At 39.2% G+C, this 15980-nt stretch overlaps 1 protein-coding gene across 1 annotated transcript in view; it reads right to left on the bottom strand.

Moving 5' to 3' along the window:
- Nucleotides 1-695: 695 nt before the first annotated feature.
- Nucleotides 696-15980, bottom strand: part of RAMP3 (receptor (G protein-coupled) activity modifying protein 3) — a 31443-nt gene continuing 16158 nt past the window's right edge. Inside the window, exon 3 of the mRNA XM_010193119.1 lies at nucleotides 696-992. Within this exon, the coding sequence (XP_010191421.1) occupies nucleotides 737-992 (256 nt within the window). The 3' untranslated portion in view covers nucleotides 696-736. The remainder of the gene's footprint in view (nucleotides 993-15980) is intronic.

The following is a 15980-nucleotide window of genomic DNA, read 5'->3' as shown; positions in this document are numbered from 1 at the left end:
GACCTGTATATCTTGCCACAGCTTGTTTGTAAGCCATACAATTCCAAGTAGCCATGCTTAAAGACATTTTGTAAGCTATCTTATTAATGTGGCATAATAATTTCCCTGTGGGGATAGTCACTAGAGACATAAATTGTTCCTTTGCTAGGACAATGCTTCCAGTTCTTGATAATGACATTTTTGACTAACTTCCAGCAAAAGCTTCCACTTGGTTACATCTATATTCAGTTCCTTTGCCAGTGATCTTCTATCCAAGTCACAAGGTTCACAGACGAAAACCTGAAGTGTCCTGCACAAAACCTCAGGAGATATCATCTCTCCCATAGTCAATGTTACACTACACATACATACACTTGCATACAGTTTTGCAGAACTTAGTTTACCAACCAGCTTTACCCATAGGAGAGTAACTTTACCCCTTTTGCAGCTGGAGGGTGTATTTGCCTGGGGACTCTCCTGTTTCTGGTAGCTGCCTGTGAATTCCATGATGATGAAGCCCAATGGAAGCAAAGAGCTTTGCACCAGCAACACTGATGGTCAAGCTCAGAAGGAGTGACTTTCAGCAGCAGTAGCAGCAGTAGCTCGTTGTTCACAGAAGCGTTGTCTCTGTCTCAGTATCTCACAGGTTCCATTTCAGCAGATCTGAAATCTTTATGTCAAGTTTCTCTTTTCATCCTCCTTTCTTAGTGCTTTTGGAAGAAGGAAATTGAGAAAAAAGAAAACCCAGAGGAACAACTTACACCAGGATATCACTTCTCTTGCTACACCATACTACTAGTGCTATCATGGCACACGTCAACATGACTGGGATCAAGATCAGAGTTATAAGAATTTCATCCGGTGGATCTTCCCAGTGAACCTTTTCTGAAGTACAGTTTGAAAAGAACTGTTTATGAATTCCAGTGATAAAACCCTCTGCGAGGGGGTTTGGCCAAAAGCAACTTGCGTTGTTGGCTTCACGTTCTGTGCACTGGGTAAAGTTGTCATAATACCTACGAGAAGAAGAAAATTAAGAAAAATTTAAACAGAACACATATGCGTATTGCACTGAGAGAAAGGATGCCATATAGAATCTATAAAAGCAGGTCTATCCTATAGATACTCTGCTGAAGAATCTTTAATGGAAGCTGTGGGTACCAAATACTACATAGTGAGCCACAAGGAGAACTGACTCACACATACTCATTCAACTGAGAGACTTCATGTGAAATCTGGAGCTCCAGGATGGACAATGATCAAAACTCTGTCTTTTGGATGCTGTAACTGCAGCCACTCAAGGAGAAATAGAATCCCCTCACTAGAGGTATCTACAGTATCTTTAAAAAAAACATACACACAAATGTGCCAAGAACAAGGCATTTTGAGCAAAATATGGATAATTCATGACTCATCTGTCGTTGGGCATGATGTTGTGGCAAAAATGATGATGTGATGCTGGGACCAAGTCACAAAATGCATTATTGTTTAACAATTTCAGTTCTGTTGTACCTTCAGGCAGTAAGAAGATAGTGGGAAAATAAACACACAGAAAGGTAGCTTTTGACTATCTTTATCTTTTTCCCAACTCCAGCAAATGCCCAGTAGGAAAAAAAGTAATAATCATTCCTAAATACACATGCTCACAATGCTCATGAAAGATTGGGAACCCCTTGTAATGCCTAACACTTGACTTCAACACAGCATCTTCTGAAGTTTACCCATGCAGGGCTAACTTGTATTTATGTGAATTGGCTAGCCCTCAGGAAAAAAAGGAAACAATAAGCCTAAATGAGTAATCACATGGGGTCTGTGGTGTTATCATAAGCCAAAGAAATTCAGGAAGCAAATGGAGTATGGGGTAGGAGATCGGAAATAAAGAAGATGAAGAGTGCCTGGTCAGTACATGAACATAGCAAGAAATAAGGAAGCTTAATTATTGTCTGTTGTATTTTTAAATATTTATTTCAGTCCTGCATGACTCAATAAACTCACTTCAAAGAGCAATTAAAAATAGAAATGAGAGAGCAAGAAATCACATGACACCACAAGGGATAGCATCCTGCACTATTATGTGAAGGCCCTACCCTTCCTTTCAGTATGTATAAATACAGTAACTCCTGGTCAATGACTCGTTCTGACATTAAGTACCACAGGAGAGTAATGTTGAGTCAATCCTTTGCTGTGAAGTAGAGACATTCAGTGTTTGGGTCAAGACTGAAGTCCACTGTCTCTTACCTGTCTGACAGGGGAAATGTCTGCCTGCCCATGCTACAAGCACATCAGTTGAGAATAGAGGTTGCAGAGCATCTATGAGGTTCTCAGGGCTGTGTTCACCAAAGAAGCAGCAGCCTCAAAAAAACGTCCTTTTGCAACTCCCTCATAGTTCTTAGTCTCAGGGAGTTTGAGCTGGTGCTGCTTTATTCATAAGCAAATACACTGGATGATTTGACAAGTCCAAACCCAGATGCTATGGCATGCAGATGCATATGTGCACAATGTATGTATATTTTAAGCAAAGCACCTAGAAAGGAAGCTTTTGTGACAATGTCAGCAGCTGCAGGGAAACAACAGGAAATAAGCTAAAATTAAAATATAAATATTAGCTGTTTGTTATTTTAATAGTGTCATTCTTCCATGTGACCTAGTAGCATCCATTCTTTATGTCCTTGAACTAAATTAGAAGTTGAAGATGTCTGAACATGGGAGAGACAGTCCTAGAGGATGTGAAGAATAATACATCTAAAGACAAGGTTCAACAGAGTAAATGCAGAGACAGCGGAGCTAACATCCAGTTGCCCAGACAGGTCAGTGCTCTTCCTAGCACAGACACCAGGCAGGGCTCCAGAGAGCATCAGGCTCTGCTCCAGCCCTGCTCTGTGCCATGCTCTGGTGAGCAACCTCATCTGATCAATAGCTGCTTCAGCTCCCCACTGCCACAGCCACCACATTTTGCCCATCTGTTCATGCAGAGTAACAAAACCAACAATAAATCCTGGCGACCTGAGAAGACTTCATACAGAAGTACCCTAAACTAAAAGTTGTAATAATATAAAAACTTTTTAAATGTTTTTTATTTATTTTTTTCTGGGTGTAAGATCCTATAGAAAGTTCACTGTTATTCCAAGAATTCTGTTGATTTTTTTTCATAAATGCTAGATGATGTAAACAAAAATATTTTCCACTGATTCTGCATTTCAAGTACAGCATAGCTAGAAAAAATCTGGTTAAATGTTGCCAAAAGGTCAGATAAAAATAATTAGAGAGTTATATTGCATTTGAAAGACTGAATCCCTAGGAGACAAAACAGAATTACAAGAGTTATCTTAATAGTTTGAATTCCTTACAATTTTCCCTTAATACTGTCTCAAAAAAAAAAAAAAACAACAAACAAAACCTACCTGCACTATAACTGTTTCCACACAATTGTGCCAATACAGATAAGAAAAAAATCAACTATTTTAGAATTACATGTCTGCCAATAAGGCTCAATTCACTTAAATATTTATGTAATTTAGAGTTTATACACTACAACAGAAAGTTCAGGTAAAAAAAATTCCTCTGCATGGTACAGTATAACAGCTGCCTCAGAAGGGAGCAACTGAATCCTCATTAGTGCGGCATGGGCGTTCTGTGGTTGATCAACAGGTACGCAAATTGTTGGGCTTTTTTAAGAAGGAGGTAGGGGCTAATAGATATTTAATTCCAATTTGATTCTCCTATGATTACTTCTCTTATGCCTTATGTAATTCTCTTTATTCAAGTTGTAAAGTCTTCAGTAGGAAACCTTTTCATTCTGTATAATAAAATGCCTATCAAAAAGATACCCTGGCCTCTGACTGGAGGTACTTCAACACAAATGCATTAAAAAAATTACACACTTTGTGAAAGGAAAGAACGAGAAATCACATTTTCTACTTATTTCCAGAACAAGTAATTGGAGAGCACAAGCTCCTTCACCTCTCAGATTATAAAGAGGTGTTGAAAGGTTGTTATTCTCTCTGCTGAGTCATGTTTTCATCTCTTTTATGCAAGCTACAAGGACCCTAGTTAGTTAAGACTCAGAAAAGGCATGTTCACTGGGAATCAGGTGACAAGCTTTGTGTTCGCTGGGCTGAAAAATTAATGTATCTGTGAGTTTCAACTCATTTCAGTGGGCCAGTACCAAAACCCAAAAACTAAGCATAGTCCAAGTACCAAAATTCATATACAGATATGATTTCCCCTGATATGCTCTCCCCTGATATGCTCAGGAGAATCATTGTAAGTGTTATTGAGGAACCAACTACTTGGTCATGCTGCGTATTATTGAAAATACACACTTTCAGAGAACATTAGAAATACTTAATTCCTCTTTGGAGCTAACCCTGAGCTGTAAAGCATTTGTCTTGAAAGACAATTTTCAATATTCTAGAACAATACTTCATTTTCAGAGCACAAACACTTTTTCTCCTCTACTTTATGTTTCTACTAAAACAATAATAAAACTCATATGGTCAGTTTTTGTAAAAACTGAGGAAACTTTTATTTTGTTTGTTATTTCACCTGTGAGAAAATGCATTTTTATGCATTAACCTATAAGCAAGAACCTGGGCAATGGGCAGTTATTATCAGGAATGCTAGGGTACACATTTCCCTTAATAAGACAGTGTTTCATGGAGCACCCACCCAAGCTATTTAAATAGACAGCTGGGTGTATTACATCTCACCCATCTCAGGGTACTCAGTTGCCTACCACTCAGGGCACTGCTCAGTATAAATGGGGCTTGAATCTCATCCATAGTTTCCCACAACCCCAGGGAGGAATGTTATAAGTACTTGTTCTTTCTTCCTCAACATCCCTGTACAGAAAAAAATGCAGAGATGATTGGTTTACAACACAATAAAAACACAACTCCCTCCTCCAAATTTTCATGAGACCAAGAAGACATTGTTTCATTAAGAGTTTCAACAGACGAGCACTTCCCAAAGTAAAATTGTTGTTTCAAAAATCCCAAACGTCTCTCAGAAAGCAGAGTACTATATATTATGGTATTGAAAACAAACTTTTGAAAGCATTTGCTGGCTATAGCCAGCAGACCCACCAGCAGTTTCAGTAAGAGAACTTTGCCACCTGTCCAGCACTCATGGATAGACTATCCCAGAGACACTGTGCACACATGCACAGTGAGAGATGTTTTGCCATTGCTTAATGCAATGGGTGGGGAATTAAAAAACAAAACCATCATCACACTTTCACGATCCCATTTTACATAAATCAGCTTCATGATCGGTGATAGAATTACGGCAGACTACAGCAGGGTGCGCACATTATAAGTTAATTCTTGTTATTTTGAGTCCACTCAAAAATCTAAAGTCATCATTCAGAAAATATGGGGGGAAATCTCTCTAGCATAAATCAGTCTTGATGTAAATCAGGTAGTAGATATACCATGGACACTCACTCCTTCTGCTTCTCTGCAATCCTGGACAGGAACCTAGAGGCACTGTTCCAGGATATTACAAGTCATGTGGTGCATTTTAATAAAGATGTTTTTAAACTCTTTCTCCCCAGATGGTTCAACCAAGAAATTTCTTCGTACATAGTCATATATTAAATTTTAGTTCAAAGTGAATAATCATCCTTCTAACCTCCACACAGTCTGGAATAAGAAATGCTGAGATAATAATAATTATAAATATCACACGATGAGAAAAGCTCTTCTTACAGCATTTCCAGATGAAGTGGAGGCAGGAAGTACCAAACAACCTCACAAAAAAAAAGCCTATTTTTGTGTGATATCCAGCCAGATTTTATAGAATTTAAGGGTGTAACAGTCTGGATGAACTTCAAATACGGATTCAAACCTTACGATGACTATCCCCTGAGGTTACAGCATCATGTTCAAAGTAAAGCTTTAGTTTTATAATCAGCTATGAGCCTACAAATACGGTGAAGTATTTCAGAGCTTTTGTGACTCAACATCTCTCCAAACAGATTTGTGGTTGTATCTCACCATTCCTTTAATCATGTATCTTCTGCCAAGAGGATTATTCTTACAGACACATTTCTACCTCCCTAATCAGATCAGATCTGCTGTTGTGCATCTCCAGTACAGAATTCAGCCATCAGAAAATACAAAACATAAGGAAGGAAATAAACGTGTAGGGGCAGAGGGGAGGCAAAAAACCCCTTGTTGGTTTAATGACAACTTTATAAAGCATAGTTTACTCTCGGGCCACTAAATAATGAGTATTGTGACAGATTTACTCACTTGGGTTGAAAATAATAAATACATTCCTGTGTCCTTTGAAAGAATTACAGATCTCCACCCTTGGCTTCACATCAACAGCTGTCTGGAAAATTAAAAATGGGTGAAGAAACCTAACAGAAAACCCTAAAATGCACAATTATCATTAAATTGTTGCTAATTTCCTAAAGATAGAGCAAGAAAACGTAAATACAAAGAGCAACTGTAGACGTAACCAGTAATTGATACACCTAATATTCATCTCCAATGAGCAAGAGGAACTGCTACATTAGTCAAATGTAGAACAAGGAGGGGAACCTAGGTACTGTGTTCTAAAGATCAAAAATTTAGTAGCACTGCAGTTTTACCAAGCAAGAAGCTTCTACTAGTAAGTGAGCTTTGCCTTTCACCACTCCCAGGCTGTATTTTAATGATTCCTTAGTTGTAAACTCAGCCGGTTCAGAGGGGAATTACTCTCTGAAGCCACTACTACACCATGCCTATATGAGTCAGTCCCATAACTCTCTTGAATTAGACAAAAATCAAGAGAGTAAGTGAAGGCAAATCCTTATCCCACAAAAACTTAAAGAATGTGTACCAAATTTCTCATGTGCACTGGACCTCCTAAGCAGCCACCACTATCAGTGATGATGTGTAGAAAAAGCTGTACTTAATATACTGATGAGTCTGCACTTGGTCTCTGCACTTGGTCTCAGATGCTGTCAGTCACCTCATAAATTTCCACCTCTCCAGCTGGGAGAGAAACAGAGACACAGAGAATGCACTGAGGGGGGCGCAGGAAAATGCAGGATGCAAGAGCAGCACCTGGAACTGGCATCCTGCAATCCAAATGCTGAAACGCTCTGCAAATGTCTGGGTTGCAAAGGTTCATTCATGTACTGTATCTTCCAGATAAGAGCTTGTTTTGCTCCTTAGAGGTGATTATCACATTGCAGTGTCACTGCTCTGCGCAGTGATCTGGCTCAAGAGCTGCAGCTTTAATATAATTTGTCTAAACCATTATTTACAATGCATGAACAGAATGCATTAACTAGCCATAAACTCATCAGGGACAAAGACTAAAATGAAGAAGGCTGAACTTCTCTGAAGAAATCTTTCTTGAGCTAGCTTTCAGAGTAGCAGTGAAGAAATACGTGCTATTTTAGTGGTGAGCATGAATTTTCCTGGAAGTTGCCAAGTTGAGGGAAATCCCTTCACCAATTTGACACAACAGATATTAAGGTGCTATGTTAATCAACACATGCATCTGACACTTTGCATTTCTGGCTTAAAATTGTACATTTATTTAGCATAAGAATATGGTCATCTGTGACTCAGTGCTTTTAAATCATCGCAGCTCAGTTTCTAAAGTTGACCTGAATTACAACGTTGATGATAGAGCAGCTGATAAAGACCTCAGTTACAACAGCAGCTCATTTCTGTATAAGCTCCTGAGACATAGCAGCGCTGTGCGTTAACAACTTCCTTGGTAAACAGATGCCCCCAAGTCTGCAGCAGCAACCCCGCTACCTCAATTCAGCATGAACTTAATGTGTAACATTGCAAAGAGGACTGAGGTTTCAGAAATATTTTAGGAAGCCTGATGCCTTCTCTCTGCTCTGGTCAAGCAGCAGCAGCTAGTGCACGAACACTTGACATTTGATGGAAAACAGAGAGAATGTCAAGGGGGAAAGAAGGGCTATTTATTATTTCCTGAAAGCTGAAAGAAAGCAGGGTAGTTTTTAAAACAGACTTTAGTGCTGTGAGCTAAAAGAGACACCTCCAGTTCTAAAACCTTGAGAAGAAAGCTTAACCACAAAATGGTATTTGGAAAGAGAATGAGACTGTTTGTGGAGAAGAAAGAGGAATCATTAAAAATGTACTTTTTACTATACCTTACTGTACCTTTCATTTTAGAAAACTACGATATTACAGCTAATGAAGATAACAGTAATCCTAATGTATTTTCTTACTTTCCCTCTTTTTTCCCTGTCTTGTGGAATGGGTTTTTTTGAACATATTTGTTTGTTTAATATTTTGTGCTTAATTTTAATTTATGAGCAGAGCTTAAGTGTGTAGTGTGGGTCTGGAGGGACATGATACCTTTTAAGCTCCACAGCTATTGTTTAGAGACAGATATGTAGAACTAGAGAAATCCCTAAAGACAGTCACTAAAAGCCTTTGAAATCACGTTTGTTATTTTGCAGTCAGTAGAAGACAGATGACTGGACACACATTAATTCCCTGGGAGGTGTATGTAAATCCTTCTTTCCTCTTCTTTTAGTGACTAGTAAAGCCTCTCTAGCTGAAATTCAGCTACAATCATCCCTCAAGTATTTGGGAATTTAAGTCATATAACAAAAAAGCAAGGGTGGTTCAACTTGGCACAGATGACAAGGTTTCTGTACTCTGCCATATTCCCCCTCCTCCAGCACCATGATATGCAGTCTTCACAAATTGGTTTCTGAACCATCATGCTGTACAGCACAACACTGAAGCACCACAAGGAACTGCAGATGCTCATGAAGAAGAGGTGCTGACAAACCAACCTGCATGTGCTCATCAGTTAAACATGTCTGTTCCTTATTTGTCCCTCTGTAAAATGAGGCTAAAGTAGCACTGTCCAACCTCACAAGAAGATTGTGTAATAAAATACAACAGTCTCTAATGACTACCTTAATGGGGACCACGTGTGTCATATACAAACAGTTGGCACCCATTTCAGATATCCAAGAGCTTCCTAAGTATATAGCAATAATCCCTGTATTATTTGACACATTGCCTTGTAAGTATTAACATGAAGCCCACAGCAGCTGTATCTTGTTCTCATTTTGTGCTGTTCAAACTGTAGGTAGCAGGTTAAACAAAGCAAATAAAGCCTTCCTTTTACAACTTCTGCTTTAAAAGAGAGACAAATGTGGTGCATCTTCCTTATCACTTCATAACATCTGTACTCAAAAGCTCATGCATGTAAGTATCCCTGCAGTGACAGTGAGAGACCAGATACCACTGAAAAATGAATAAACAAATAAAACTAGCATGGATAACTGTATATTTCTGGTTTCAAACTCAGAGAGCAGTTATGAAATGCTAGCTAAAATAAAATGACTAATTTCTAAATAAGGGATGGTAACACAAAAAAACCCATACAAGACCGCTATTTCAGACACTGATTTCTATACACAAATATTTTGGTGGTTTGTATTTTTTACTATTTGATATAGGCAAGAAAAAATATTGCTAATAATGCCTATGTGTCTTCTTTCATTCATTAATTTGCCAAGGAAGCACGCATCCTCATTGTTTCCTACCTGAGAAAACCATAATATGGAATCACAAGTTGCCCTCAGCAGAGTAGTTCATGGCAGAACTGAGAATAGAGCATGGGTCTTCTGGGCTCAGGACCAGGCTCTAGGTACATTCCACACTGCATATGAGGACTTTGACTCTTATCCTGCAACTAGGATACTGAAAATAATCCTCTCCTTGTGAAATCTCCACTGTTTTGAGTCACACACCACATACACCAGGACGATGTATGACTTAGTTCCTTGGGAAACCAGGCGAGAAAGTGGTCTGTTTTTAAAGAGGAAGTGCAGGTCCAGAAAAACTTGAGTATTCAGGGATTACTTGGACAATGGAGCACCAGGTCCACCAGCATGTGACAGAGGGGAATAGAAGGATGCCCTGAACTTCTTTCTGCTCTTTCTTCTGCGCCTCACTGACATGCAGTCAGGAAAGGAAAACGCTGTCCACATTGAACTCAGGGACAGAAAACAATGAACAAAGTTACAGCTGAGTAATTATCTCAGAATATACACAACATTGGAACAGCCTGAAGGAGATCCATGAGTGACAGACCTGAGCTGCCCATTTGCAAATAAGGAATATCTGAACTTTAATTCAATATATAAAAGACACCCTGTACCTCAGTGCTTAGCACGTGCAAGAGGCTCTGCTCCCAGAGATTTCATGCAAGCTTTGATATAAATTCCAGTTTCTTTTATGTTACTGATGACTGCAACACAGTTCCCAGGATAAGGGGAACTCGGTTGCAGTCATCCACCTTGTCTCTCCCTCTGTTTCTACAAAAACCAAACCTCAGCACACAGGTCAGATGGGACTCCCGAAATGCTTCAACAGAGCCCTGATAATGAGCTGTCAGAAGAGAAAGCTTCTGGAGCACTGCACAGCAAGTGAACCATACCATAACACCAGAAATCAGACACAAAAGGGAGGTGGGACTTATTACTTCATTCCCCTGCAAATAGACCAAGTTTATATTTTTCATCTGAAGATCAGATCCCTGTCTACATTCAACAAATGGCTTGCCAACTTGAAGTTCTGCACAGTTCCTGCACAGCTCACCAAAATAAATTTATAAATTTTCATTTTCACACTTACTATTTCTCATTAAAACAATCACAGAATCACAGAATCAGTAGGGTTGGAACAGACCTCTAAGTTCAACCATCAACCTAACACCATCATGTCCTGAAGTGTCAAGACCTTTGATGTCTAGGAAAACATACATTTCATAGCAGAAAAGATAAAGCCAGGAAATAAATAATTCCATTTAGCAAGATACCAAGCACCTGATTTCAGCTCAGCAACACAAAGTGCTCCTTACATATATGAAACTGGGATTGTCCAATAGCATTTATGTGCCTGAAGAAGCTGATCTTTCACAATAAGCTCAGGGCACTGATTCCAGTCTTAACTACAAAAAAACACATGGACACCTGATACAAGTTTCCTCCCTACTGAGAGGCAAATTTTTGCTCCTGGCAATACCTGTGCACCAGGCTTGCTGTCACCTATAGAATCTCATTGCCATCAACTCCTCTGTGTCCACCCATCACCTCTCCAAGTACTGCATAAAGGGAACATGGGCCTTGACAGGTAACAAGTAAATTTTGTGCTGGCTCATGAGTAGCTTGGTTCTTCTGTATTTTCAAAACATCTGTCAGACATCTCACAAGGTCTGTTTTGTAAGCCTGTTCATCCTAAGATTGTATGAAGTGATGGATGTTACCAACTGATACTGTTTTCTAATGTCTCCAAGTGCTATTGGCTTTTTTTTCCCCCACAATGCAGAAGCATTTCCTTTTGGAAAGACATACTGTGCTACTAACTTTAAAGTAAGCAAAATAATGCATGGGAGCAGCTTAGAAGACAGAAACATGCATTAGCAGCAGCAGTTTGCAGTTTGCCTGGGGCTCTGTTTAGAGACAACTCTCTTGAGTAACTCAAGTCTCAACAGCAAAACAAATGCAGCAAAACCATAAAGACACCTTCCCTAAGATTTTGGTCCTGAGCAGAACTCCTGTCAACATGGGGAAAAAAAAAAGAAAGGAAAAAAACAAAAAAGAAAAAAAAATCTTTCCATCAAACTCTACAGCAATTAATTAGCCACTAATCCTTTGAGAATTAATCCAAATATATTAATCCTACTATTATTAATCTATTTCAAAATGTAGATTAAATTCTAGATTAGTATGGATATTAACTGCTTTAATGGCAAACCAATGCGGGAGTGGTTACTCTTAAACTGCGGCAATGTTCTGCTAAACTTAGGTCTAACAAAACATAGTGTTCCCATAGGAACAGAGTTCCTCCTCCAGCCAAATCACTGAACACACTGAAAAATCCCACCCGTCAAATTCAGCAAGAGGAAAAACAAAATTACAGTTAAACCACAGACCTAGTATGGAATTCCTCAACAGTAATGTTTTATTGCTATTTAAATCATCACTTCCAGACCCAGATAAAGGAGGTGGTGCTCTAGTGGGAACGGCAGTAAAAACATCTCCCTATAAACAGTCCACATAATGTTGTCAAAAAACTCCTACCTTCAATACTATAAAGCGGCAAGAGACTGATATGTATTAATCTGGTCAACCACCAACATAATCATTTCTCACTAATCACTCCCTGGAAAGGACATAAGTAACTCTAACACAACAACTTTCCCTTCAATTATAATTATACAACATTAGTCCATAAGCTTTATTCCTATGGCAAAAGAATCACAAATAAAAAGATGCTTTTTTAATCTGTAGGTCAGTTTATACTTGAGCCACTAAAATAATGCAGTGCAATACAATTATACCATGGTAACATTCAGTTAGCCAGCCTAAATATTAGAAACAGCTTAGCCTTACCTACATGCACCTCATAACAAGCCCATGTATCTCATTTATCAGACAGCTTTGCTCAGCTCCATTTGCCTGTGACGTGGACTGGTGATGTTCCCAATCTGGCTGGTTTTGAAGGAAGGCAGTTGAGCTGACATTACACTGCAGCTTGCGGTGGAGCTTCTATGTGGACACGTCCGCTGCAAGACTTCCTTCTTTCTGAAACTCAAACTTCAGGTCTCAACTCCAAAAACAATAATTCACACAAATGAGAAGGAAACCTATTTGCCCCCATTTTAAGAATGGGGATCTCATTTGCAGAACTGTAGCCAATAGTGAACATCACATCTTATTAATAAACATATTTTCATGCTTCTGCAAAGTCACATTTTCAGCACTATTTGGAAATGAAGAATAGAAGTGCTATGATAAGCACCCTTGTTGATCAAGTCCTATCCCACTTACATTCAAAGCAGTATCACTGAAAGTGTAAGGAATACCATAGCAACATTTGTAAAAGATTACTTAGCTTCAATGTTCCAAGATTTCTACAGGCCCACCAGCTTACTTGGAGAAAAACAAAGCTGAATGTAAATCAGTCTACCAACTGACGAAAAGGGGACTGGACAGGTTCCTTCATATCTTCAAGTAAGCAGAGTCAGAGATAACTAAGTTAAAGAACACTGAGTAATGTCTTTGAAGACTAAATTTTGGGTTCCTATTGCTACGAAATAGATGTTTTCCTTCCTGGAGTATTCTGACTGCACAAAGTACTATCTGTGTGTAGAAAATGTCAGTTGTGCCAAGTTTACAAATAGGCTGGTGATGCTACATCCTCAAATACCACCATCCCAATCACAAATGAACTTCTGCATTTGTCACTTGTTTCCTGCTCAACACTGCTCTTCACCTCCCATTTGAAATGCCATAACAGGTGGCTGTGGACCTTCCATGCACAAACAGGTATTTGCTTGCAAACAGTCAGTAAAGAACAAAAAATACAACTTAGTTGCACATTTAAAGGAAAAATTGTACAATAGCACATGACAACTCTGTGGCTCAGAGAACTTAATTGCATTTAATATCCTAAGTGAGGACAGTTGCCTTGATACAAGGGCACTAAACTGAACAATTTAATACTGTTCAGCAGTGATTTTTCTTTAAGAAAAATAAACAAACAAAAACCATACTTCCCCCCAAAATCAGCCTAAATAATTCATGTTAGAGTATTACATTGAAGCTGAATGAGTCTGAATGCTAGATTTTGTAAAAGCACTAAGTATTTCCAAACCTGAGTAACATAATTTTGCTTTTGAGGAAAAGAAATATTTCATAAGGACAGTTCTCTCAAAAAATAAAAAACATTCTAGCTGTATTTTTCTGTCTCTTGAATACGAAAATGTTATCAATAGAAAATATCTTCCATGCATGCAAGCAATAAATTTTCAGTTTAGCAGCAAGGGCATTACATTGAATTGTTATTTTATTTGAGCTATCACATGCTGCAATTTTGTTAGACACATCTCTACACAAGGAGAATTACAACAGCCAATACACAGAACAAGTTACAGGGAACAGAACTGCTGCAGGAGCCTATTCTCTCTCTTCTCATTAAACTGCCTCCAACCACTGAATACTTTTCATGGGGAGCAAGTAACACATTTCTGCTTGGCAAGACTTAAAAGCTCTTCTGACAATGAACCAAACTTCTTTCAAGAGCTGAAGGGACTGCTGCTAGAAAACAGCTTTTTTTGTTCACATGATCTACGTGACCTTCTTTCTGTTTGTACAGTGTAAAAGAGTGCTTCATTTGTTGATTAATGTCCCCTTAAAAATTTAAAAGACAAAAGAGGTCCACATCAGTTGTGACCAGTTTTCATGTCTTATTTATCAGGTGGGTACATTTTCTTTAATCTTCCTCTTCTCACCAACCTACCTGTAGAAGCTCTTCTTACTATTCTTCACAGCCCTTGCCAAATTCAGCTCCAACTGTGCTTTAGCTTTCCTTATCCCATCCCTACACATCTGGGCAGCATCTCTACATTCTCCTCAGCATACACGACCCTGGTTCCACTGCCTTCCTTCCACTATTTCCTTCTTGCACTTCTGTAAGGGGATTCTTTCTCAGCCATGATGGCCTCCTGTCTACCTTGCCTGATTTCTTACACATAGGAATCAAGAGTTCTTGCACTCTAAGAAAAACATGATTAAAGAGCTGCCACCTCTGTTCTGCTCCTTTATCCCAGAGGGTCCCGCCCACTAATTCCTTAAACAAGTGAAAGTCTGTTCTCCTAAAATTTCGGGTCTTAACTCTACACTTCACTTAGCCTTTATCCCTCAATATGGTGAATTTCACCAGGGCACGATCACTGCAGCCCAGGCTCCCACCAGTCTTGAACCCTCATGTGAACATTTCTCAGTCTGTTTCCAAAGACCCTCTAAGCAATGGTACAATCAGAAAGTCTACAGAGACAGCAGCAAGAGCAACACTCTGTTAAGCAAACAGCAAGGGATGCAAGTCTATTTTCAGAGAAAACAGAGTAAATCAAGAGTGGCCTTTGAAAGGCACTCAAGCTACTGCCTGTTTCAGCAGCCTCCTAAGTATTCACATCTCCTCAAAGGCTGAGGAGGTGCATCCACTTTATGTTATTTTTCTTCTAAAGTTGAATGAATAATGCTGTATTTCAGACCCTGGCATGCAAATAATATAAAAATAAATATCAGAATCTTTTCAGAAGCACATAGGTTCTGCTTTCAAAGAGACGTTTTAATATGGGTGTTTATCTTGTCCTTTCTCGTTTGCTTTCCAAGGCTCATGAAATGCTAAATGATTACATCAGTGTGTCTAGTTCCTTAATCCTAAACTCTAACATTTCCACTTTGGATAGCGCTTCCAAACAAGTCTGTCAAGAATTAAGGTCTGTATTTCCAGCGCTCATCAAACACCTTGTCCACTACTAGCATCTCTTGTTCCTGTTGTCTGGTGCAGGCTTGGCAATGCTTTCTGTGTAACACAGCGACTTCTAAAGCTGTGTTGGGGCCTGGCCCATGTCTATTGAGCCACTGTCCAATGCCTTCTTCCCAAAAGTATTACCATCAGTCACCATTGGTTTGCATAATCTTCCCTCCAGTCAGACCAAGTGCAAAAGCTCTTGGTGCACGCAGATATTCAGGTTAGTCACTAGCATCACTCATCTGTTGAGGTAATTATGCTTTCTCCCAGACATATCAGTCACTTTGTTCATTCACCCTGTAAAGTTTGCTGTAGATAACAGTTTATTTGTCACCACTTTTCTCAAAGTGTTCTAATTCCATACTAAAACCCACTGCTTCCAAAATTAAACACTCATCTGGGTTCAGTACAACTCTCCAACACCTGGAGAAGAGCCAGTCCCCACCCAGAGTCATTCGTCATTCGCATCTCTCTCTCTCTGGATCATCTCAACAGCTCAAGGCTTTTCTTTCCATCTAGATGAACCAAGCTGACATGCAAGCAGAGAAAATGTGGCCCTAATCCAGATCAGTACTACACAGCTGGGCCTTGAGACAGCTATTGAAAACAGGCACCTGTGAACACAGTCATTTTCCTGACCAGTAGACAAAATCTCACAGGGAAATAGATAACAGAAGAGCCCTC

The sequence above is a fragment of the Mesitornis unicolor genome, unplaced genomic scaffold (assembly GCF_000695765.1).
Source record: "Mesitornis unicolor isolate BGI_N332 unplaced genomic scaffold, ASM69576v1 scaffold3371, whole genome shotgun sequence".
In the NCBI taxonomy this organism is placed as follows: domain Eukaryota; kingdom Metazoa; phylum Chordata; class Aves; order Mesitornithiformes; family Mesitornithidae; genus Mesitornis; species Mesitornis unicolor.
The sequence above is the reverse complement of the archived record's forward strand: the minus strand, read 5'-3'. Positions and strand labels throughout refer to the sequence as shown.